General features: G+C 43.1%; 1 protein-coding gene across 2 annotated transcripts in view; it reads left to right on the top strand.

Annotated features, from left to right (window-relative positions):
- FBXO36 (F-box protein 36) overlaps positions 1-24,160 on the top strand; it is a 41,109-nt gene extending 16,949 nt beyond the window's left edge. Inside the window, exons 2-4 of one of the 2 annotated variants that reach the window (XM_016197693.2) lie at positions 12,686-12,794; positions 18,201-18,373; positions 23,268-24,160. In XM_016197693.2, coding sequence (XP_016053179.1) covers positions 12,686-12,794; positions 18,201-18,373; positions 23,268-23,441 — 456 coding nt within the window. In that variant the 3' untranslated portion in view covers positions 23,442-24,160. The remainder of the gene's footprint in view (positions 1-12,685; positions 12,795-18,200; positions 18,374-23,267) is intronic. The other variant, XM_016197694.2, reaches the window with a different exon arrangement.
- Positions 24,161-24,429: the final 269 nt, after the last annotated feature.

The following is a 24,429-nucleotide window of genomic DNA, read 5'->3' as shown; positions in this document are numbered from 1 at the left end:
ACACCTTCATCCCTCCCTCCTTCCTGCTGGCTGGAATGCAAATTCGATGGCTAGGAGTTAAGCTGCCATCTCACACCACGTGGAAGAAGACAAGTTCTGAATATGATGGGGAGAGTGCCGAAGTGGAAGGTCCCCTGGGTCGCGGACTGCCTCCTGGCCTACATAAGCTCTGTCTTCCGTGAGCCACCTTGTTGGGTGTTTGTCACTTTCACCTAAATCTAATCCTGACCAGTATGCTTCCCGAAGGCAGTTCAGCCACATGTAGTCAGGCAATATGGGTGTCCTTTGCCCTGGCATCCCAAGTCAGGGGATTTTCCCCAGGAGATAATTACACAAATTTGAAAAGACACCTAAATGATACTCGTCACAGTGTTGTTATATAACCAAAAAAAGGAGGGTGGGGAAACGGCAAGTCCTTCAGTAGAAAATTGGTTAAGTAAAGCATGTATATCTCTGTGTAAGGGAGCACTATGAAGCCACCAAGATATGAGTGTCTGACAGAATGAAAGAAGAGATTGCAAATGAGCATGTTTATTATGTTCCCACTCATGTCAAACTGGTAAATATACGCACATATGCACAGGCACACAGCTCAGTCTATAAATATATAGAGAGGCTGAGAAATGTTTGGAGAATCTGTAAGAATACTCTTTAATGTCTAGAAATGAAATTTTAGATTTTGGGTGTGTTTTGTTTTTTTTTCTACTTTTCCCCTATGCTTTTGTCATTATTCAAAAACTGCTTGCTATCAGCTTTATCATTGTTATTAAAAATAATAATAATAAAGTATTTCTAATGTTTTAAATGTTCTCTTTAAAAAATTAATATGGTTAAGAAATAATGTGAGGAGTTTTGCCCGCTTACTGTTCAGGAAGAGGTGTGGCCGTTGTTTCTGAACGTCAAATAAATGAAAACACACTCCAGGAAAACTGACTCACCTTTCGGTGGTAGGCCACAGTAGGTGGAGACATCCTACTTGGCAGATTTGTGAACTTTTTACTGGAAAAATAATTGGAACTTAAAAGATCACCTTGGTGGATGATATATTTCAATTTTTTCATTTTACTTTTTATTGATCTGGGGAGTTGGAGTGGGGAAAGGAAATATATTTATGGTTTCAAAGTAAACTTCAGTAATGTAGGATTCCTGGTTTTTATTGTTTATTTAGAAATATATTCACAGGAATTATTAGTAAACCTAGCAAGATATTTATTATGTACACAGTATACGAACTCAATGTCACTGACGTTTTGAGTTTTTAATGATGGGATCCTACCCCAGAATAACTCTTTGCAGTTTCTCTCTCCACTCCAATCTCAGGTCATGTATTATTTTTTTGTTTTAGTTTTTTGTTGAAAAAGCTTAATTTATTTACAAAGAAATGAGATGCATTTATGCAATTCGTAGCAGTTAAATGGGAATAAAATTGTGGGATACCTTGAAGAGGTAAGGCTAATTATAATCTATAAATATAGGCCTGTGTGCTATAGTATTTCCCAGTTTTAAAATTCTAAAACATTGAATCACCCCCTTTTCTTCTCATTTGAAGATTTGCCTGCCAGTTTTACTGAAAATAGTCTGCAGCCCAATCTGAATGTTTTCAGCCCTTTTGAAGGGTTTAGTATTTTTCCTCTTTTATGGCCATTTTGGTAACACTGCTTGTGAGTCCCTTCATTTTTATCACATGGAGTCACCAGCACCTGCCCCTATTTAGCATTTCAAAAAAGGAGAAGAGCGGCAGCCAGCCATCACTTAGCCCCCTTTTTAGCCCTGTGTCTGCTGTGAAATCAGAAGATGTGGCTGAATTGCAGTCTTAATTTTTAAATGTATTTAATATAGTTACTATTAAAATACTAAATTTTATTTAACAGAAAAAAGTCTGCTCATTCACAGAAAAGTGTTTTTGTGGTAAAGATTGCTTGCTATCTTTAGTTTACTCTTTTTGACTTTTAAATTAAATAAATACATAAATGCATAATGAATATGCATCCAAAGATGTTTAAATAGAAATGAATTGATGTAAATCTAAATGTTTATATAAATCTATAAATAGAAATTAAAAGTATTACATGAATAAATTTTTCTATCTTCCAAAGTATAGAATTATGTAGTTTTTAATCCCACATATTTATGAGTTCTAATACGTAGAAAACTTACTGTCATTTTCAACAGCATAGTCTACTGGAAAAGAATCTCTGACCTTTCTTGATTTGATTTCAGCCATTTACTGGCTGTGTGCCCTTGGATAAGTCAGTGTATTAATTTATTCAGTAATTTATTCAGCAAGCACTTATTGATTTTAACTCTGCCTTCCACTATGGGCATTCTACAGGTTTTTCAAAAAGCCTCTAAGACTTGGAGATTGGAGGCAAGTGGTGGTCACCAAAAAATTAACAAGTACTTATAGTTCAGTGGGCTACGTTCCCCAAATAAAACTCTCCAGATACCCTGAAGCTCAGTGGGAATGTGGGCCGTAGAAACTACTGGATATGAAGGACTCAGCCATCCTGTGCACATGCAGGGAGGTGTTGCAAGGCAAGGAGTCCTCAGAGAGCTTCAGCCTTGGAAATCTGGGAATATTCTGGAAAGAAGAGGAAGCCAGGGTGGGAGAATCACAGTAGGGTACTTCCAGACAACTCACTGGGGCGATGATGAGAAATGGGTGCTTGACGGGGCTACGGTGCTGATCATCCGGAGGCCAATTTCTCTTTGCATTTGCGAGCATCTTCTACATGGAAGGTGCCTGGGGCTGTGCAACCAGGATGCCCCAGACAAGGGCTTTCAAGGGCCTGGCTGTGGAGAGCACACTGGCGGGACGTGAAAGCAAGTGCGCGAGCATTAGAAGGGAGCGCCGTGATTGCTTTCCAGCTCTTGCTCTCCCCTATAATCTGCAGTTTAGCAGGAAAGCCTGTTAGGTGTGGCCCTGGTGTTCCTACTTACGGTGCAGGTGCCGCTCGTCTCCAGTGAGCAAGCATTCAGCTTTGGGTAGGGAGGGTGCTAAGAGTGGCTTGGCTTATCACCTGCATGCTTGGGAGGCCTGCATGGGGCGTGCTGCGCCAGCTGCAAGGCAGCTTACAGCTCCTGTCTCACCATCGGATCCTGAAAGGCTCCCGTGACACCTGCCAGACCACCCTCCTTAGTGGCGCCCCCACCCCAGCCCAGCGCTCCCCTCTTTTCCTTGTTTATCTTTCTTCACGTTTATCTTGTTCTCACACGTATTTTTACTTGTTTTGTTTACTGCCCATCTCCCTCCCCATAGAATGTAATTTCCATGGGGCAGGGGCTTGTCTATTTTATCTAGAACAATGTAGTGCTCTGTGTGCTGGTGGAATGTGGAATGAACGAAATGCTATCACTTCTCAGCACATCCATCACACCCCCATCAGATGGAAGTAAACAACCCAGTCAATGCCAAATATTACGGCTTGTGGGTTAGCAGCCTTAGGATTGTTAACACCACGGCTTCCCTACATTAGCACGGCCGTCGAAAGGTTAAGGCTTTCTGGCCTTCCAGTGAGGCAACATGTTGAATGTGCTTAACAGATTTAGAGGCTTTGGGGTGAGCTAGACCTGGATTCAAACCCCACCGAGGAGTGAATGAATTAGGGCAAATTTTTCTAAGCTTCCTTGAGTCTTAGTTTATTCACCTGTCAAGTGAACAGTGACACTGACCTCCTAGGGTCGCTGGAAAGAAAAGAGTCGAAAGTAGATGCCCATGGCACATGGTAGGCCCTCAGTATGATCTATTATTATTTTATCATTATCATTTTGGGAGCTGTGTCAGTCACTAGGGCTGCCACAACAAAACACCACAGACTGGGGACTTACACAACAGAAATGTATGTTCCCACAGTGTTGAAAACCACAAGTCCAACATCAAGGTGGTGGCAGGTTTGGCTTCTGCTCCTGAGGCCTCTCTCCTTGTCTTGCAGATGTCACCCTCTTGCTCTGTGCTTGTGCCTTTCCTCTGTGCTTGTGCTTCCCTGGCGTCTCTTCCTCTTCTTATACCGACACCAGTCATATTAGATTAGGGACCTACCCTTATGGCCTCAAAGGCCCTATCCCCAAATACAGTCTCATTGGGGGTTAGGCTTCAACATAGAATTTGGGGGTGGTAGGGCAGTGGGGCAAAGAGGGGGAACACAGTTCAGTCCATAACAAGCTAAGGAAGGTTTTGACCAAGTAAATCCAATTTTGATATATTTAATAATTAAGAAATATTTAATTCCCGGCAACAAAAGTGCCTTAGTGGTGGTTCTTTTCCTAGCAGATAAGCCCTGAAAAGGGCGTAGATGCAAGTATCCGGTAGCAGGTGTTCCTTTTACAAACAAGAAGAAACCATAGGGAAGAGGGAAGCGTGCCATGTGGAGGGAGCCTGAGAGAAGGCACAGAAATGAAGCTATGACTTGGCTCCTTACTGCCTGGTGGGGCTCTTCCTGAGGTTGCACTTGAAGAGAGCAATGATAGGCCAGGTAACAAGGTGGGATGTAACTAGCTCCCACCAAGGAACGGGGGGACTTTTTAAAAGAAATGTTGTACCAGTAAATTACTGTTTTGTACCAGAGTGAAAGCAGAGACACCTTTGAGTTGTAAGTAGTAATTTTATGAAGAAGCAGCTTGCAGGCTTAGAGGCAGATGTGCTCTGTGAAGTGACACCATAGACACCAGGGCCTTCCTACCTGCTTAGTCACTTTCCTGCCCACATCCAGGAAGGTTTTGAAGAGAGGGTTCCAGGTTGTTTGTTTTTTCCTGGGCATTGTTCCAGAAGATATTATACTAACACAGAAAAAAGCTCTGCTTGCATCCGTGTTCAGAGCTGCCTGTTGTTGTTTTCTTGGTTGTTGGTTTTTTTTTTTTTTTTTTTTTGATCTTATTGTTTGTAGAGTACTTTGAATTTCTTTGAGAATTTTTAGCACACCCACCTGGCAGACACACTTAGTGTTTGAGGGTCAGGCCTCTGCAGAGTGTGTGTTAAAACTGACCCGCATGGCCCTGTCTCCCCTGACTTCCTGCACTTGGGAATGGCCTCACCGTATGCAGGCTTGGGAAGTTGTGGGTTTCAGCAAGTTCTTCATCTGGAGCTGCAAGGGTGGGCCTGTGCTTCTTCCAGGCCGAGGGAACTGCATCTGTGTTCTCGACTTGTTGTGTTAACAAATTCCAGTAGTAACTTGATAGGACAGGGAAATAAAGATGTGTCTGGGACTGTGCTAAGCGGTATCTCTTCCTTTTAATCCTCCCAGAGGGCACGAGCGAGCAGGCAAACATTAGAGACGCGCCCACAGGCCCCCTTCTAGGGCCCCATGGCTCCAAGACACCTGCTTGGATGCCCTGAAGCCACACTTGTGTCTTCACACTGTAGGACCACAGGCAGTGACATCCCATCTGCTTTGACGTGACACATGTTTTTTCCTTTTACTGCTTATGTGACTCCCCCACTCCTCGGATCATAGTATTTATGTTGGGTTTTGCCCTCACTTTCTTTTGGAAAGATTTTTTTTTTTTTAATTTTACATTTGTTTATTTATGAACCTTTACTTCATCAGCAAATCCTTGAACACACCCTGAGTCCATAATGTACTGTATTCATTATTTACTCTAAATCTAACATTTAACTTTGCAACATATACTTTTTGAAATTTCCATTTAATATAAAATTTCTTGTATTGATCAGTTCTCAGAACATTTTGTTTTTACTTCATCAGTTTTTAAGATTTAAGTGCGGTTGGTATACAGTGTTCTTTTGTAAGGATTTTCAGCAGCAGCAGCAGGTACAGTTTTCTTACTCATTTTCCTTCCTTGGTGCAAAATCTTATGCAAGTTTTGCTCTCAGGAAACCTGTCTAATGTGAGATAGTTTCTGAGGTGTAATAGCCAAGTCTATGCATAGGAAGGAGAAAATGACCAGGATCGTGAATTCTGGAGGTCCTCCAATTTCATTTATTGTAATAGGATATTTTTTGATAAAGAACATTGCTTAAAGTTACATTTCTGGATCTCAAGACTAGGAGGGGAAGCAAAAGTGATAGCTACCATCTCTGTAATTAATTACTGAGTTAAAATAACAGTGTCTAATTAGTCACCTCTAGAATTCTGATTCCAAGATCTCAGCCAGAGAATAAGGGTGGTATTAAAAGCATGCCATCATTCTTAGTGAGATGCTATCCCTAGTTCCTGTTCCGTTTTCTAAAATGAAAATGCTATTATTTATTATTTTAAAGTACTATATCTTTTTTTGCCTGGCCAGTGTGGCTCAGTGGTTGAGCACTGCCATATGAACCAAGAGGTCACGGGTTTGATTCCCCGTCAGGGCACATGCCTGGGTTGCAGGCTCGATCCCTGGAAGGGGGCGTGCAGAAGGCAGCCGATCCATGTTTCACTCTCTCCCTCTCCCTTCCTCTCTCTCTAAAAATCAATAAAAACATATTTTTTAAAAGTACTATATCTTTTCTAAAATATTACAGTGTTGCCTTTTGCTTTATCATATTAGTCCATCTCGATTTTATTTTCGCATGTAGCTGGAGGTAGGAGTTTAAGTTTACGGCTTTCAGATGGACTGCTTATCGTGGTGACACCATTCATTAGATAAATCATCCCTTTCTTCCCATCTGTAGCTTATTAGATCTGCTCCGTTCCTCCGTGGCTTTCATGCCACAGTGACGCGAGCTCCGGTTTCCCACATCCTTGCTCACAGTCTTATTTTGTCAGATGGATGGATGTTTAGGTTGTTTCCAGTCTGGAGCTACTATGAACTAAGCTGCTTTAAACGTTTCCATACAGGTCTTTGGGAGGCTTTACCAGGCATAAGTTGTTTATATTTGTATAGGCGAATTCATCAATCTTCTCTTCTATGATTTTCAGATTTTGAATCACAGTTAGATAAACGAATTCACCATTTTTCCTTCTAGCGCTTGCCTGCGTTTACTCTTTCACTTGCATCTTTGAACTGTTTGGACTTTATCCTGACGTCAGGCGCAGATCGATTATCTTTTTCCAAATGGCCACCCAGTGATCCCCGAATTCCTAAATCAATCTTTTAAACACGATTTAAGAAACTCTATTGTACAATTCTTTGCAATTATTTATAATTTATGATTTATTACAAATTTATTACAATTGTTTTTGTTTATTACCAATATTCAATTAAAGTTAGAAATTAAAACCTGTTTTTTAAACTTTCAAATACAACTTACAAACCTAGTAAATTTAATTATAAATCAAGTAATTTTGCATTAAAATTAAAAACAATCATTTTCATTGTTTTTAATATTTAATTAGCTTTTACATTTAACAAATTATAATCCCTTAAATATTTAAGCACTGTTTACAAGCTTAATCAAATTATCTAAATATTGTAAATTAAAGTCACAAAGCTTATAAATCGAACAAATTAAATTCTCTTAAATCTAAATACAATTTACAACTTGATTAAATCCTTTTAATGTATACCACAAATTTAATATATTTTATTTTCTCAGTATTTCTAAAATCTAAAGAGACATAATTACAAATCTAACAAAATCATCCAAGTGTTTAAAAAACTGTAATGAATATGTAGATCAAACTCTTTTAAACTTTCAAACATCTTAAAATCATTGGAAATTTAATAGATATTCCCAAATTTAAATATTAACTACCAACTTAATCATTTTCATTTTCCTATGTATTTACAGAAAATGACAAATGTAGTATATCAGATTATCTGTAGCATTTTAAACATCTTAAGGATACAGTTTAGAAGTGCAGCTTCTAGTTAAAGAACTATTACATACCTTCCCTCCCTCTGGCAACACCACTAAAATGACAATTACAGGGTTTTTCTAAATCATAAACCCACAGAAACAAAGAGAATGGGAAAGGCGACAAAGGCAACAATTTTGCATGCTAGAAAGCAGATGACCTACTGGTAGCTCATCTAGCAGCCCTGAGAAAGCTGAAACCTAAACTAGGGACATCAAGAAGCAATCAGATTTATAGCCCAGAACCTCAGAGCAGGGTGCTCAGGAATGGTGGAAACAGATCCTTTGGAAAGGGAGGGTGACGAAGGACCTGAAAACAGTAGGAAGGGTTGAAATTCTGTTGATGTGGTTAGAACCACGTTCTTCTTCAGCCCCTCCTCTCCTCTGTACAACCAGCAACAGCTTTGCCTCACCCCCAGGAGGAGACTGGAAGTTTGATCTGTGGAGGAATAAGCTAGGGATCTATGGGCGTGGGACCCAAGGCACTGGGAACAGAGGGACTCAGTGCTGCATATGGCCAGGGATTAAGTGAAAATCCACATACTGAACTGGAAGACTCACTGTGACTTCTGCACAGAACACTGCAGGCAAAATCTGGAAGGTTCTTCTCTGGGGAATCAGACCAGGCCAAGAAAAGAGATTGCAAGATATTAATAGCCAGGATCCTCTAACTGAAGAGCCCCACCAGATACATAGTGAAGCCCTCCTCTGGACAAGCCTTGCTCAGACTCCCAGAGCTTCCAATCAGCTTCCTAGTGCCCCACTCCTGAATACACATGGACAGCTACAAATTAGAAGGCTTTTGATGAAACCCAAAACAAATCAACAACATCAAGGTACAGGAAATATAATTGTGGAGGAAATAAAGACAATACACAAAGACAAAACAAACTATTTATTAGTAATATCATCTGAAGGATAAGAAGAGATACTGTATCCATGAAACAAGAACAGCACACAAGAAAAAAATAACATCCAGAAAATTTAAAAGAGCTTTTTGAAAATCAAAAATATATGTATGATAGGAAAAATAAAAAACTCAATAGGAGGGTTAGAAGAAGAAATTTTAAAAAATTACCTAGAGCAAAAGAACCAAAAGTAAGAGATAGACAATGGGGTGGGGGGTGGGGGTTAATACAATTAAAAAATTAGACCAGGAGGTCCAATATCTGAAAAAGAGAAGTTCCAGGGAAAAAAGTTATGCAACAACTGTCCTAAATATTAAGTGTATGTCCCCAGATTAAAAGCTGTCAAGTATCCTGCATAATAAATGACAGAAGAATCATACCAGGTATCTTGAGAAAAGTCCATTTGGGGGCAGAAACCACACTGTTATTTTACCAGGGACAATTTATTATAAAGAATTGTTGACTAATAGGAGATGGTTAACAACTCAGAAGGGGTAAAAGAGGGTTCTAAAGGGTCCAGAAAAAAAGCAGCTACTCCCTGTATGCTGGAGGAGGTAGACAGTAATAACTAGGATATCCATTCTCTTTCTCCCCCCAATAAGACTGAGATTCAGATTTCTTTGGAGAGGGTATGACTACTGAAGGAACAAGAATGAGTAGCCTGCTGATGGCAAGAAACTTGCCGAAGAGAGAGGGCCAGAGCTGGTCTGTAGAAGCAGCTGCCGGTAGAGAATGCATGACCTGGGCACATCTGGAGGTCATCTGCACTGGCCACTGGCTCCCACACTGAATAATTGTAACAGAGGGCCAGAACCTGGAAGAGAATATGCACATTTGCAGACAAAAATTTACTTCCTATAGACCCTTTCTGAGAAATCTGTTGAAGGATATACTCACCTAAAATGAAGAATGCACTATATTAAAACTATTCCTAAATTTAAGCACTAAATACAAACTTAATTATTTGCATTAACCTATGTATTTAAATTAAAATGACAAATATAGTATGTCAGATCTCTGCAGAGGAGAGAGGCTTCTGAACAAAAGGGGCTCATCTAGGAAGGGCAGTTGGGCAAATGAATGCTGGGTGACTACCAACAAAGACTGCCACCAATTCTTAAACAAATCCATTTTTTGTTTGAAGTTTATTTATTTGACTTTCCAAGGGCAACTTTATTTCTGAATTACTGAAGGAAAGAAACATTTCAGTGTCATCAGTTCTTATTAAAATTTTCAGTTTATTCCATTCTCATTTTGGCCTCAGACTCATCTTTCCCATTATTAAAAATGTTGCTTCTTAATGTATAAAAATGACCACCATTCCATAGTAAAACTTTCTGTAGCTGAAAATCTAAGTTTTGCTGTGTTTGGACAAATTGAGCCAAACATAGATACATAGAAGAACACATACCCGATGTTGTAAATTTGCACCAAAAACATAGCATTAAGTGCTTATAGTTTAAATAGGGGGCAAAATAAAAGAAATTATCTTCATAATTCATTAAAATAACATCTTCCTGCCTTTTGGAATGCCAGTGCTGTGTGATCGCTTGAGTAATATCTAAAGGTGAAATTACATGCCATTTGCCCTTGTGGTCTTTGCTTCTCCATTTCTCAGTAGGCTGTTCAGATAACAAAATCCTTCCTCACCTAAGAAAAGACCTAATTTCATAAACTCTCTGCGGTACAGTATCTCCACCACACTCAGTAAGATCCCCTAATTATATATGGTTTCCGAAACGGAGGAGTTGGATCTGGTAGAATAACAATACTCTGCAGGAGAAAGCAGGGGTAGATGCCCCATTGAGTGTGTGGAATTTGGCAAGTCACCCTAAGCCTTTAGGAGCAAGTTTGTTTTTTAACTGGATAGATGGATTTGTCTTCTTAATTATGTCATTGGGAAAATACTCAGAGCATAAAAATGCAATTCTTAATGCTGACTGATGATTAGAAAAATCAAATGCCAAGTGTGAGTGAAAAACTGGAATAAATGTCTTTGAAGATCATGATTCAGAAAGCAGACCTTGATGACGTATGGTTGAATATTGTTAGATAATTGAGAAAAACACATGGTTCTGATCTCTTGGTACTTGGGGCTGAGTTTGTTGTTTTGAATATGAAGTGAGTGAACAAGGAGGAAGGCAGAGAAAAACAGGCAAGGACCTGCCTCTCTGGAGCACGCTCCATTTACTTGGCATCATACTGGACACTTTGGGTTTATCTCACATCATCTCACCAAACTTTGGTGAGGTGGGCATCACCCTTTGCATTTGGGACATGAGGGAATTGAGGCCAAAGAGATTAAGAAATTTGCCCAAGGTAAATGACAGAGCCCAGGGTTGAAACCAGACCTGCCTAACACCAGAGGCTCTGCTTTCTGTCCCAGTAGCAGGATTTTTCAGCCCAGGGTAGTGATGGGAGGATCAGAGTCTCAGACCAGGGGTGGGATGTGCCTTGTCCACATATACTCAAATGCTGAGATGCCTGTTGGGCCCACGTTTTCCCAGTGCCCCCTTGAGGGCTGCCTAGCAAGTCACTACGGTCCTGGTGGGGAAAAGGGCCTGACCTCTAGGGGCCTCCACTGGGCAAACAACAATTGCCTTGTAATCTTGCTCTAATGTTTTGTGCAGGAGAGATGCCCAGGGATTCATTAGAAATCTCGGACCTCTCTTTTATAAGCAAGCTCAATTTTCAAGTTTATTAAAAAGATTTACTGGAAATATATAAGAAATTAAAAATATGCTAAATATGCATAAACTGGTCACATGATTTCTATAAAGATACCAAATGATGGTATGCATCCTACAATGAGGCTGGTACCTCTCATCTCCTTTAGTGATTAGAACAAAATCTAAATGAAAATCACTCTTTAATTCATTCAACAAGTATTTATTGAGGATCTACTTTCTGTCAGGCAAGGTACTTGGTAAGGTGGCGTAAAAGGTCTCTACTCTCCTAGGGTTCAGTTATCTTTCAGACATCAGGGAAGGGGAGGCCCTGAGGAACAGGAAGGGCCTCAGGGTAACAGGGCAGAGGGAGGCCTCTCTGGGAGAGGAATAGCGAGCCTGGGCCTGCAGGCAATGGGAAAGGGGTGGGGAGAAAGGAGAGGTTGGGTAGTTCAAAGCCTGGGGCACAGCAGTAGAAAACTGGTAGAGACCTGGATGGAGGTCCAAGAAGGTGCACCCAGGACCTGGAAGGACCCCTGGGAGTGCTGGCTGGGTGGGGGTGGGGAAAGGAAACTAGATAAAGAGAGGCCCCATAGCAAGTTTTCACCTGCTTAACAATTTTGCCTAAAGCCAACAGTTTCTCTGCAGTCTCAAGTCTCTGCTTGTTGCTGAAGTTGGTGGAGTTTTGTCATCTCAACTACCCAGTTCCATTACAGGTTGGAAAATATGAGATAAGTTGGAGAAGCCTCAAAGGGCTTCTCATTGGGCCTGGTAGTTGACACTGCCATGAAATAAATACAGAACTCCAGTGCAGTCCCTAACCATGGAAATGAAGTTTGCTTCAGATAAACCAAAATGCTTATAAAAGTCAAATGGACCGTCAGCAGATCCATTACCAAGCAGTGTCCTGTGCAAGGACCCTTTCACACAACAAACAGTGCATAGCAGTGCTTTCCCCAGCCCTGTCCATGTAACTGTCCCTCTCTAGGAGAAAAGCATTCACTCACTTTGTCTGTCCTATAGACAGGAAGGGAGGTGGAGAGTGGAGCAATGACCTTGGAATTGGCTTCCCAAGTTAGAGAATCTATGTTCTCAGAGATCTTTAAGAAATAGTCATTTGGCCCTGGGTGATTTTAACATCAATTGACTTGATAGATTTTTAAGATTCCTTCCAGCTTGGATTTTGTGACCCTGATCACTAAAGAAACTGTTTATTGATGCTCAGACCTTGCTTCTAATTTGATGTGAGGCCAGACTGCAAAGTTATAGCCCATGTTGGACACAGCCTTATGTGTCCACCACGGTGATTGTTACCAGGCCATAGCTGTTGGTATTTAAATTAGTTTTAATTCAGACCACCTGCTATTCAATCACAGGTCGTCTTTAGATGGTGGAAGATCTCTCTGAGGAGTGGGTATCAATCAACAAAACCTGGAGAAGCAAAAGAATCTCATGAAGACTTCCTAGAGAATTCACATCTTCAGAGTAAGGAAGGGAGCACGTTATGTACTTATTGCTGTTACATTCCCTTTAATCAGTGATAGATTTTGGCAGAGAAGTATTGAAGATATCATCATTTGAAATATTGATATGTCATTATGTACTTAATCTGATACAGTAGAACATTGGCTTCTTAAAAAATAGAAAATTGTTTTTAAAAATTGTTAATATAGCCTTAAATTTCTTTTGTGAAAAATCTTAACGTGTTTAAGATTCCAGGTTAACATGTAGATTCCATTAACAATCTTATATCATGTAAATATATATTTTTTGCAATAATATTTAATTTAAATGGGTTTTCTCTAGTTAAAAATAAGTTAAAGGTTATTAAAAACAATCAAATTATCAGGTCCTTCAACTCATGTGTTTTGCTATTTATTTAAAATTTCTATCATTTCTTCTACTATCAAGGTTTGGTTGAGAAGTTATCTTAATCAAGTAAATACTTGGACTTAATAGAAATTACCCTCCAGTTTCCCCTATGCTTTTTTCCCTTCACAATGTGAAATTTTCAAACATAAAAACTACAATAATGTTTTTTTTAAAAACTCTCACTTACCCCTAACCCAGCTTCCACAATACCCAAAATGTACATAAACCCACTGTTCCCACTGGATTATTTTGAAGCAAATCTCCATTGTTACATCATTTCATCCTAAACGACTTCAGTACGTGTCTCTAAAAGAACCTCTGGTCCAACCAAGGACAACCTCTTTCCCAGATAACTGAATTGGACTTCCATCTGGTCTCACTCTTTCCGCCCTTGCTCCGCAATAGTTTGTTTTCAGCACAGCAGCCATTATTTCAACGTCTGTTCATAAAATGAGACTTTGTTAATATATTGATGTCACAATATTTCAATGTTGAGTAATTTAAAACACTTTCAGGACATCTGGACCTGTCCAAAATATCCACACTTAGAAAATGTCCCTGGGTTCATGTAACATTTATTCCTACTTTTGGTTTACAGGATTAGTACCTAAACAATACGATCATATTTCATTGGCCAGTCATTGTGTTGGAGCTGGCCTGCCAGTAATAACCCTTCTTGCCTGGGAGCCTGGCCGGTCGGCCCGTGGGACCAGGCAGGTGGCTGGGGTGTGAATCTTTCAGGAGAACGGGATTTATATTCACTGTGGACCCAATGTCCACTAGTGGTTCAAAACTTACATAAGATGCCAGTCACTTCACTATACTCACAAATTGCGCCCCCTCAACAGCTGATATATTAATTATACTTTATCCACCAGGATACAGGCGTTTTCTTACACCTTTGCCGTCACTAATTAGATATTGCTGTCTTTTTTTCATCTTTTCCAGTCAAATGGTGAAATTAATATCTTGTCTAATTAACATTATCCTGTTAACGAGTAAGTTGAGCCTCCTGCTGTGTTAAATTGCCATTTATATCCTTTCTGTAATTTGCCTGTTTGCATTCTTTGTCCATTTGTCTGTGAAGTTGCAAATGTTTTCTTCTTTCTGAGACCTTTAACAATCTGAGGAAACAGCTATAGATTTTTTTTCCCTAAGTTAAATACGAACAATCAAGAAATTAGCTATTGGAAACTTTTTTTAAAACGTAGTTTCAGGTAAAAAATGTGCCAATATAAACTCAATCGAAAGTGCTGATTCATGGGTTGAGATTGAATCCAACTTAAAAATAAGTTGTTTTCCAATTATGTTCATTTTAAAGTTGGTTGCTTAGATCTTCGAATGATTCTAAGTGGTGGTTAAGCATTTAGGGTAATCCACAAAAATCCCTGTGATAAAACCAAATGGCAACAGCCATACTTTCTGAACCAAACGACAAAGGTTTCTTATTTCTGGTGTTGTATGTGAAAGGAAATGTGGGAGATATAGTCTCAATGTTAAAGTGTTGAAATTCCCTTGGACATTTAGATGATTATGGGGAGAATGGGACTGAATGTTTGAAGTGAGGACTAGAATTAAAAATTGATAATACTAATAAACACTAGTATCCTGAAATATTGGCCTGAGTTCTAGATGCTAGGAGTATTGGTATACCAGGAATCAGAAAGCGAGAAAGAGCAGTCCTTACCTTCTGCCCATCCTGGGCCAGCCCCACCTGTGGATCCCTAATCCGTTTCTCTAGGTCCTTTCTCCAGGCCTACATCTCAGCCTTGGACCTGGGACCGAATTTCTCCGGCCTCGCCACCACCTCTGACTGCTCCTCTGGTCAGCCACTCCCTGTCGTCAGCCTGGATTTCCAGAATTTCTGCAGACCTGGGGTGGGTCATGTGGGTGGAGGGTGGGATGGGAGCGTGTTTGGGGCAGAAGCTCTAGGAGACAGCATGGGAGCAGTTCCCTGCATATCCTCTGCGCATATATACAACATGTGTTAACATGAAAGAAGAACCTTGTACCTTATGATCTATACCTTGACCTTTAAAAGTTTTAAATTTAGAAATATCTTACACCTACAAAAAAAATAGAAAGGAATATTACAGATACCCAACGCCACTCACCAAAGACGTTAACATTAGTCACATTTACTTCATTTTATCCAAGTCATCTAATATGTTGGTGAAGTTGCTCAGAATATTCTCTCCTAACGTCTGTAGTATCTGTTGTAATGTTTTCTTTTTCTTTCCTCGATCATGGTGATTTGTGCTTTCTCCCCCTTTTTTCTTCTTCTTGATGAATCTTGTTGGGGGTTACTCAGTTTAATTTTTTTCGAAGAACTAACTTTCAGCCCTATGGATTTTCTCCATTGTAGTTATTGATTTCTGTTCTGGCCTTTATTATTATTTCCTTCTTACCACTTCCTTTAGGTCTGATTTGTTGATCTCTTCCTAGTTTCCTGAGATAGAAGCTTAATCGTTGTTTTCAGCCATTTCCCCCCTAAATTTAAGTGCTTCTGTATCTATATTAGGTAAGTTTTGATCAATTATATTTTTAGTCTCATTCAGATTAAAATATTTTCTAAGTTCCATTTTGATTTCTTCTTTGGCTCACAGGTTATTTATAACCATTTTGTTGAAACCATTTTGTTTCCAGGTAGTTGGGGATTTGCCTGTTACTTCCCCCACCTGCTAGCAATACCTGGTTTTCTGGTGGTGCGAGTCAGTCTTTTCCCAGGCCGCCGCTTTCACTTCCCCACATCATCAGTTTTCACCAGGCCTCTTGTAAGCAGCGTGCGCGTTACTTATCTGAGCCGTACCGGCCGATTCGTTCATCCAGGAGCATCAGGAGTGCTGCTCGCCGTAATTTCTATCCTCTTATCTTGGGCTTTTATCTGATGAGACTTTTTCTTTGCTTTTTTGTTTGGCTCCCGTTTTCTGCTTTCTTTTCGTTTTCTTTATTGCGTTTCTCCCAAGACGGAGGCGGCGTTTCCCCGGTACCTTGCAGATGTGCCGGGTGACCCAGTTTTGGTCAGTGCGATGTGGGCTCCAGTCCTGTCGCAGAGCTCCCGGAAGGGGCCTTCGGACGGGGACAGACCCAGCGGCCATGCGCACTTTCGCTCCTTGCTGTGCCCCTTGACCTGCTGCACCGCGGCTGACGCCTTGGGAGCGCCCCCGAGGGTGAGAGCCACACCCTAGAAAGTGAGACACATAAAGGACCCTGGGGCAGGAGTAGCGGAATGGAGCCCGGGCCGGAATCTAACTGTGCGAGGAAAGAGCCAAGTCCTGCTTGTTAACCTCCTTCCGCGGAGTTGCCTGCTCTGTGCAGCTGGGCCCCAGTCTCCCGCTGACTGCAGAGCAGCTATTTTAGAAGTTGTCCTTATGTATCTTTCTCTCCTCCGCCCGTCCCCCTCCCTCTGCCCTCACCTCCCTCTCTCCTTCCTTCCCTCTCTTCCCCCCTTCCTTCCTGGACTGCAAAAATCACACAGGTATTACGGGTTTATTATAGTGGTGAACAAAACCTTCACAGCGGAAAGCTTTTCTGAAGGAAAGGGGCCATGGAGACACGGCAGCCAGAAAGGAGCGGGCCCGGCCCGCAGCCAGCTAGCGCCCCGGAGCTGGCCGCTCTTCTCTCTGTTGAGTTTGTGGAAGAAAGATGCCAGTTGTTTTGAAAGAACTGACACTGGCTGTAGGTAAAGGGGTGCAGGGGAAGCGGGGCGTCCCGGGGCAGGTGCGGAGGTCGGAGGAAGGAGCGTTGGCTCTTCTGCTGCGGTTGCGGGCCCCGGCCTGGAAAGGGAATGGGGAGCGGGTGCTGTGGCGCTGAGTGGCCCGCTCCTCTGGCCGGAGAGTCTCTGAAGGAGCCCTGGAAGCTGGTTCGGAGCTTCAGCATGCACCAGGAGTGTCAGCAGGCTTTTGTCGGTTTTGCCCTGCGGTTAACCGATTAGCTTCTCTGTCTCCCTACCACCCTCTGGCCTGCTGTAATTTAATTTAGGACATCTCAGAATTTTTTCTTGTCAGTAGAAAGATTAGAAAATACAGAAAAACAAAAAAATAAAAGTCACCACCCAGATTTAACCACTGTTAAAATTTGAATATGTTTCCTTCTGACATGTTTTCCTATTTATTAGCCATTTCTTGGTTATTCAGGGAATTGGGATTAAAAAAAAAAACCAAAAGCCAAAACCAGCAAAACCTCTTATTTCCTCCTACACTGAACATGTGAGGTAGATGATCATATTGGCTGATTCTTTGTGAACTGTTTCCTAATTTGGAAATAACAAAAAAGGTATGAATACTATTAGGCAGAGGTTCACACAATTTTCATGAAATATTTATCTATTTTTTCCTTTTGCCTCCATTTTTCCTACTGTGTAAAGATGAAGATAAAAAGAAGGTACAGAGGGCCCTGGCCGGTTGGGTGAGCCCCATCCGTACACCAAAAGGCGGCTGGTTCGATTCCCGGGCAGGGCACATGTGCAGGTTCCTAGCTCGGACCCCGGGAGGGGCGTGCAGGACGCAGCCGGCCGTGATGTTTCTCTCCTCCCTTCCTCTCTCTCTAAAAATCAATAAACTATTCTTTAAAAAGAAGGAGAAGAAGGTAAAGAGGAAGGGAGAAAACTTGGTGGAGACACTACATATAACGATAAGAGAACAAGAATTAAATAAAATTCAGGCCGATCTGGGGAGCAAAGGGCTGGCAGAAAACCCGCATGGACCAGCATCTGTGCCCCGTCGGGGTGAAGATGTTGCTGAGGCTGGTTAAGTCGTTGTCTGTGCTGGAATTTGTGCTGATGAGATCAAGGGGATGCAGTCCACCACTACGTTACACACTTAGTGTCCCTAAAAGGTCTGACCTCAGGTAGGAAACAGTTGCGTCACAAGTGCAGGCCAATGGAGGATGACTCAGCATAATCTAATGTCACTCCCAGGGGGAAAGTGCCCCTAAGCTTTTGTCTTACTGACAGTGATCACGTTTTTATGTGACTGCCCATGATAATCATGTTGGTTTGTTGGTTTCTTTGAATTACAGTTCAAATTGCCTTAATATTTGGTGCAAGAATATTAGACTATGTCTTCGGTTTGTGCGAAGGTAAATTTGACTTCCTGGAGCGGCTCTCAGACAACGTGCTCCTGATTATCCTTTCTTATCTGGACCTTGAAGACATTGCCAGTCTTTCTCAAACATCACACAGGTTTTTAAAGGTAATAGTCAAATATTTTGTGTCTATAGAGAATTTTCCTTGTGCTCTCTCAAAGTTCTCTTTTTTCTTTTTAAAATAGAGCAGTGATTTATTATTTGCATTTATTTCAGCAAGCATGTGTTGTATCCTTACTTTAAAAAAATTGTTTTAAATATGTTTTTATTGATTTCAGAGTGAGGAAGGGAGAGGGAGAGAGAGATGTAAACATCAATTGGCTGCCTCCTGCACGCCCCCTACTGGGGATCAAGCCTGTAACCTGGACATGTGCCTGGACGAGGAATCGAACCAGTAACCTCCTGGTGCATGGGATGACACTCAACCGAGTCACACTGACCAGGGCTCTAATTTCTTTATTTCATTTAGTTCTAAAAAAACTTTACAGTGTAGAGCCTATTTTTTATTCTTACTTTATAGATAAGGAAGCTAAGAATCAGCAATATTAACCTGCCCAGGGTCCTACAGCCAGTGGGGGGGCAGAACTGAGATCCCCAGGTATTCTGACTGTGAGCCGGTTTGTGGGCCCCTGCTATAAACTTTCCACTAAGGGCCATGTGCAGTCAGCATGTAGTCACCAACCCCCTGCCATGGACCAGGCACTGCTGGGCGCTAGCGACTTGAAGGTGGAAAGATTCACATGGTCCCGGCCTTCAGGGAGCTTCCACCCAAATGAGGGACAGAGGCAGTGCGCGGTGAACCGTCCAAACAGTTGTTCAGTGACGGCTGTGATGAGCGCTGAGGGCCGGGCGTGGGATGCTGTGAGACACAACCTGACTCAGGGCTTCCCTGAGGAAGGGACATTTATTTACCTGACTGTCAGGGGTCATTAGCCAGGCTGAGTGGGAAGCAGCCTAGTCTAGGCAGAGAGAACTGTGTGGCCAGAGACCCTGAAGAGTGAAGAGCAGAAAAAGGCCAGTGCTGCTGGAGCAGAGGCAGGAAAATGGACTGGCTGGAAGGGAGCCGGGGAGCCGGGGGGGGGGGGGGGGGGGGGAAGGCAGATCGGCAGGGACATGGTCAGGTGCTGTTTTAATGGATCCTGTTGAAAATGTGCTTCAACGTTACCTTTATGAGACAGAAAGGTTTCCAAGGCCAGACCTGACTAGGGAAAGACACATGGAGACACAGTGTGTGGATTTGGGGCTGGAAGGGGGCCCTAGCCCCAGATAGCCCATGGTGCCACCCCACAGTCAAAGTAGGAAGTTTCCACATATCAAACTTAACTCCACCATCAATAAGGACCGCCAGCTACCGGCCCTTGCTCTGATTCCATGTCAACCAAGCCACAGGGCCTCATGGACGAGCACCTGAAGGTCTGGTGGGCTGGCTGTTTATATTCCTCAGGGCAAAGCACCAGAGAGGCATCCTCCAGGAGCCTGGCTAATAGGAGCACACCCCTGAAAGTGAACCCTGGGACTGCGGTAGCCCTCTAAGCTAATGCCGCCCGTGGGAATCTGCCTGGGGCCCGCTGGCTGGCTCCGGTGGCACCAGGCATTGATACTATGTCTTTTCTGCAAACTGCAGCAGAGTAGACCCGAGGAAACCCAAACGGCAGCTGGCTGAGAAGGCTGAGGCCCAGACAGGAGGGGGGCAGTCATGACTAGTGTATAAACATGTCCGCCTTGGTCGTGACTCAGGAACACCGAGGGAGAAAACTTCTCTGTCATTTTGGCTATGAAGAAACACACTTTTCCTCATGCCCTTTCACTGTGGTTTCCCATTCTGGCTGCGTGGAAGAGGCACCTGGGGAGCCAGTGAAACAGGCGATGCCAGGCCCAGCCCTGAGGGCCTGATTCCATAGGGCTGAGGTGGATCTAATGTCTGTGCTCTTAATATCTTTTCCTGTGTTTACAGCAACCCAATTCTAAGAGGCCAGTCCAAGAATTTGACCCAGTGATGTTAAAGCTGTACAAATAAAATATCTCAAGAGATTCTAAAAGGCTGGAAGCTTGGGGTGGGAGGGGGCTCTCCTCTCTCCACTGTGTGCAGGCCAATGTGGGTGTGGAAGTCAGCAGGAGGCCAGAGAGCTGGGCTCTGTTCTTTCTCAGCCACTCCCCACCATGAGCCTTCAGCAGCTGCACCTTTATCTGCTCTGAGCCTCAATTTCCCCATTTATAAAAGGAGACTTTTTAATTAGATCCACTCTGGGATCCCTTTCAACCTTTGTGATAGCTTATGTATGTTAAGTTCATGCACCACCACCAGGGGGCGCTAAGCCCACAGTTTGCTGTGCTTGGAATCAAAGTAACTGGAACCATAATCAAGAGGGGTACCTTGTGTTTTACAACTTGGCCTCTTCCAAGCAAAAACCCCCAAGGTTTGGGCGTCTTAGATGGGGGGTATTTTATGACCAACTTATAATATAAAACAGAACTGTAAATATTTCCGGTATAAAATGAGTCATAGATGAAGTTACACTGGTGGAAAGTTCAGCTCTCTTGGGAATTCTTTCCCTTCCCCTAAAACCAGTTTTCTCCCATAATCTCACTATGTAAGACACACTGATATCCTGAAATGTCGTTACTGGGAAGGGGATCGTCATCTACAATAGTGTTAGAGTTTAAACCTTTTAAGGGAAGTTCATATGTGTTTTGTTTTTAATATTAGGAGACTTTTTAACTTTTTCCTTTGGTGTTTATATTTAGAATATGTTGTAATCCAAGTAGAGAAACTAGACCTTGAGTGACTCTTGAAGATGGGATAATGACCAACTTGCCTAACATCACAATGTTTTGGGGGCTGTCATTTCCTAAATTCAGTGTTGCTGTTTAACAGTAACCATTCTGTAAATACAATAGTTTTTGGTCTGATATTTATGCAGAAAGAAACAAAAGTGAGTATGCTTTATTATACTACGCATTTCTGTTTGTTAATCACCCTTTTCCCTTATTAGAGCACTTTTACAGGAGCATGAAGTCTGAAAGCGAAGAGTGCCAGCTGCTTCCTCCTCAGAAATGAGTGTAACGGGTCATGAAATAGAGATGACCCATGTTCCCCATCCCACGGGCAAGCTAGGGCCCAAGGGAGCCAAGCAGGACAGCGGGAGGGTCTGTGTGGATGAGAAGAGCAGGTCAGACTGAGAGGATGCTGTGGATTGGTTTGCTCAACACCCGTGTAAATCCCTTTGCTAGATGGAGTTGCCTCTGTGTACCATAGAGGTTAGAAAGGTAAAAACTGCCTTTGCAACTGGTGTGTGGGTATAGCTAGTGTGTGGGTATAGCTAGTGTGTGGATATAGCTAGCGTGGGATATAGCTAGCGTGGGGATATAGCTAGCGTGGGGATATAGCTAGCGTGGGGATATAGCTAGTTTGTGGATATAGCTTAGTCTCTGTCAAGTAGACCCACCTGTGTGAAAGAAAGTCTTGGGAGGGAGACATGAGCTAGGAGACCAGCTCCTCCCACAAGCACAGTGCTGGAGGCACATGGGGAAGGATCTAGTGTCTCGTCCAAGGCATTGTTGCATCCTAGGTTCCAACTGTTGGAGAGCAGAAGCAGTGAGGTTTCTACCAGAACAGTCTGGAGGTTTTGTTTTGTTTTGTAATTCTGGCTGCTATTGTTCCTGGCAGTATAGCATTGAACCTTTCTCTCTGGTTTTACTAGACATTCTGTGAGCTACCTATTGCCCCTGCTGACTCCCCTTCTGCTTAAACAACCTAGAATACATTCTATGGCCTGAAACCAAGAGCCCTGTTGAATATCACAGGCATTCCATATAGTTTGGATGGATGGATGGATGGATGGATGGATGGATGGATGGATGGATGGATGATGGATGGGTGGATGGGCTATTGAAAGTTGTGAAGTAGCTTATCTGGCCCCAAGTGGAGTAATTTTAGTTTGTATTTCACTTTTCTTTTTCATTTTTACCTTTAATATTAGTTTCTAACCTATCATTTTTCTATGCATTCGCTATTCTGCCTCAGCGTCAACCACCCTTCTAAGTAGCTGTGGCTGAAATGCTAAAAGCAGTGCACTAAACTACACTGAGTTCTGAGGAAAGGAAGAGCGACTGGGCCATTAGTGGAGGCCTTTCCCACAGAGGAAAGTGCACACATTTCAGCACATCGGGGCCTGGCCGCCGTCCTGGGGCCTTTTCCTCCCTGTCGCTACGTGCCTGTGTTTCTACAGGAGCAGATCCTGCAAACCCGGACACCTTTCTAAATGAGCACAGTCGGATCCAGTGTTCTGCAGTCTGAGGGCTTTACCTGTAGCCTGTCTGCCTCTCCTATCAAAGTGGTCAAGTTGCCTCTAAAAAGAAAACTTAAAGGGTGGAAAGAATGAGCTCGGTCTAATTTTTGTCCTGTCAGCCAGGTCAGCTGTTATTCATCCACCATGCACGATGGGCCCTGGTCATCTCCAGAGATAACAGGCCTGGGGGGGTTTTCCTCGTGCCTGCTCCAGTCCCCAAAGGCTGTGTGGTCATTTTGATGCAGTTCAACACCGAGTAGCCTGCAAGGGACTGAGCTGTCGCTGTGCCAGCCCAGAGGAGAGATGGCTTGAGCGAGGGCTTAAACCGGGTGCAGATTTCGCAGGAATTAGCTGCTCCTGCTCGAGAAGCTAACAGCGCTGGGCGGCAGATCTGTTGGCCGCACCACCGTCAGTCTCTGCTACGTGGCTCCCTGGAAATTAAGCAATGTTGTACTTGAACTCCCTAGAACTCTCTTGCATTCTGCATCGTAAATGAGATCAGGACATATTCCCTTAACCAAATGCTTTTTCCTTTCGCTATCTGTGCACTGCCTCTTTCCTCCGAGAGGGAGCTTCAGAGGCGGGACTGTGCCCACGGAGTGCTCCTCCCGTGTCCCTCGGGCAGCGGGACACGGGTAGCGATCTCGAGAGTGGGTGCCCGGCTCGCACTCACTCACGAGCACGTGACCCACTTCTGACTTTTGCCTCCCAGCTGTGCAGGTCTGACCAGCTGTGGGAGCGGATAGTTGAGACCGCCTGTGAGGTCACCCCTGACATGCGCGCCCTGGCCGGGGACATAGGCTGGAGACAGATGTTCTTCACCAAGGCGCAGCCGGCCCGCAAGAGGAAGCAAAGTGGAGGAAGCGAGGAGGACAGGCAACTTTAGGGACACGGGTCTTCTTTCCCTGCGGCGCCGCTGCGGTTTTCTGCAGCATCCAGGCCGCCTCTGTCCCCGTCCCTGAGAACTAGGAGGCGCGGCTGGTTCCAGCAGCCCGGCGCGGAGCAGCGCTCAGGGCGAGGCCCCCGCCCGCGCCGCCTCGCCCCAGCCAGAGCTCGAAACGCATCGGGGTGTTTGAGTCAGAAACGCCCGCGGTAGGTCTCCAGTCTGAGTGCGCATAAAAATCGACTGATAAGCGTATTTAACGGGAAGGTTTATTGGCCCCGTCCCCCAAGATTCCAATTCATTAGGTTTTCAGTAGCCCCAGGAATCTGCACTTGAAATAATCTTGGATACAAGTTTTAAATTGGAAAAGCATTATGTGCATAAGGGAGAAAGTGAGACCCACCCCAGTCCCCAAGCTTTTCTCCGCGGAGCCGACCACCGTTCACGTTTTCTTGCGTTTCCTTCCAGAAACGTCCCACACAAATACAAGGCATATGAACCGCTTTCTTTTGTCAACAAAGCACAACTGGGAGCACATTAGCTATATTTTATCTTGCCCTTTTTCTTTTGGCAATACATCGTGGATATTGTTTTATATAGGAATCTGTCTTTAAAACAATAGTTGTATAAATACCACATTTTATTTAACAGTTCCCTATTGATGGGCAATAAAATTGTTTCCAGTCTTTCATATAAGAAACAATAAATTTTTTAAAATTCTTGTTCATTTGTCTTTGTTCATGTGTAGGAAAAAACTTTAGGAATGCATTCTTTAGATGAAAAGGTGTGTGCCTTTTATATCTTTATTGATTTCAGAGAGAGGAGGGTGGAGAGAGAGAGACAGAAACATCAACAATGAGAGGGTCATCATTGATCTCATTGATTGACTGCCTCCCGCACGACCCCGACCGGGGACAGAGCCTGCAACCGGGCTTGCACCCCGACTGGGAATCGAACCCTGCAATCCCTGGATCCTAGGTCGATGCTCAAC

Source organism: Miniopterus natalensis, chromosome 8 (assembly GCF_054644295.1).
Source record: "Miniopterus natalensis isolate mMinNat1 chromosome 8, mMinNat1.hap1, whole genome shotgun sequence".
Classification (NCBI taxonomy): domain Eukaryota; kingdom Metazoa; phylum Chordata; class Mammalia; order Chiroptera; family Miniopteridae; genus Miniopterus; species Miniopterus natalensis.
The sequence above is the reverse complement of the archived record's forward strand: the minus strand, read 5'-3'. Positions and strand labels throughout refer to the sequence as shown.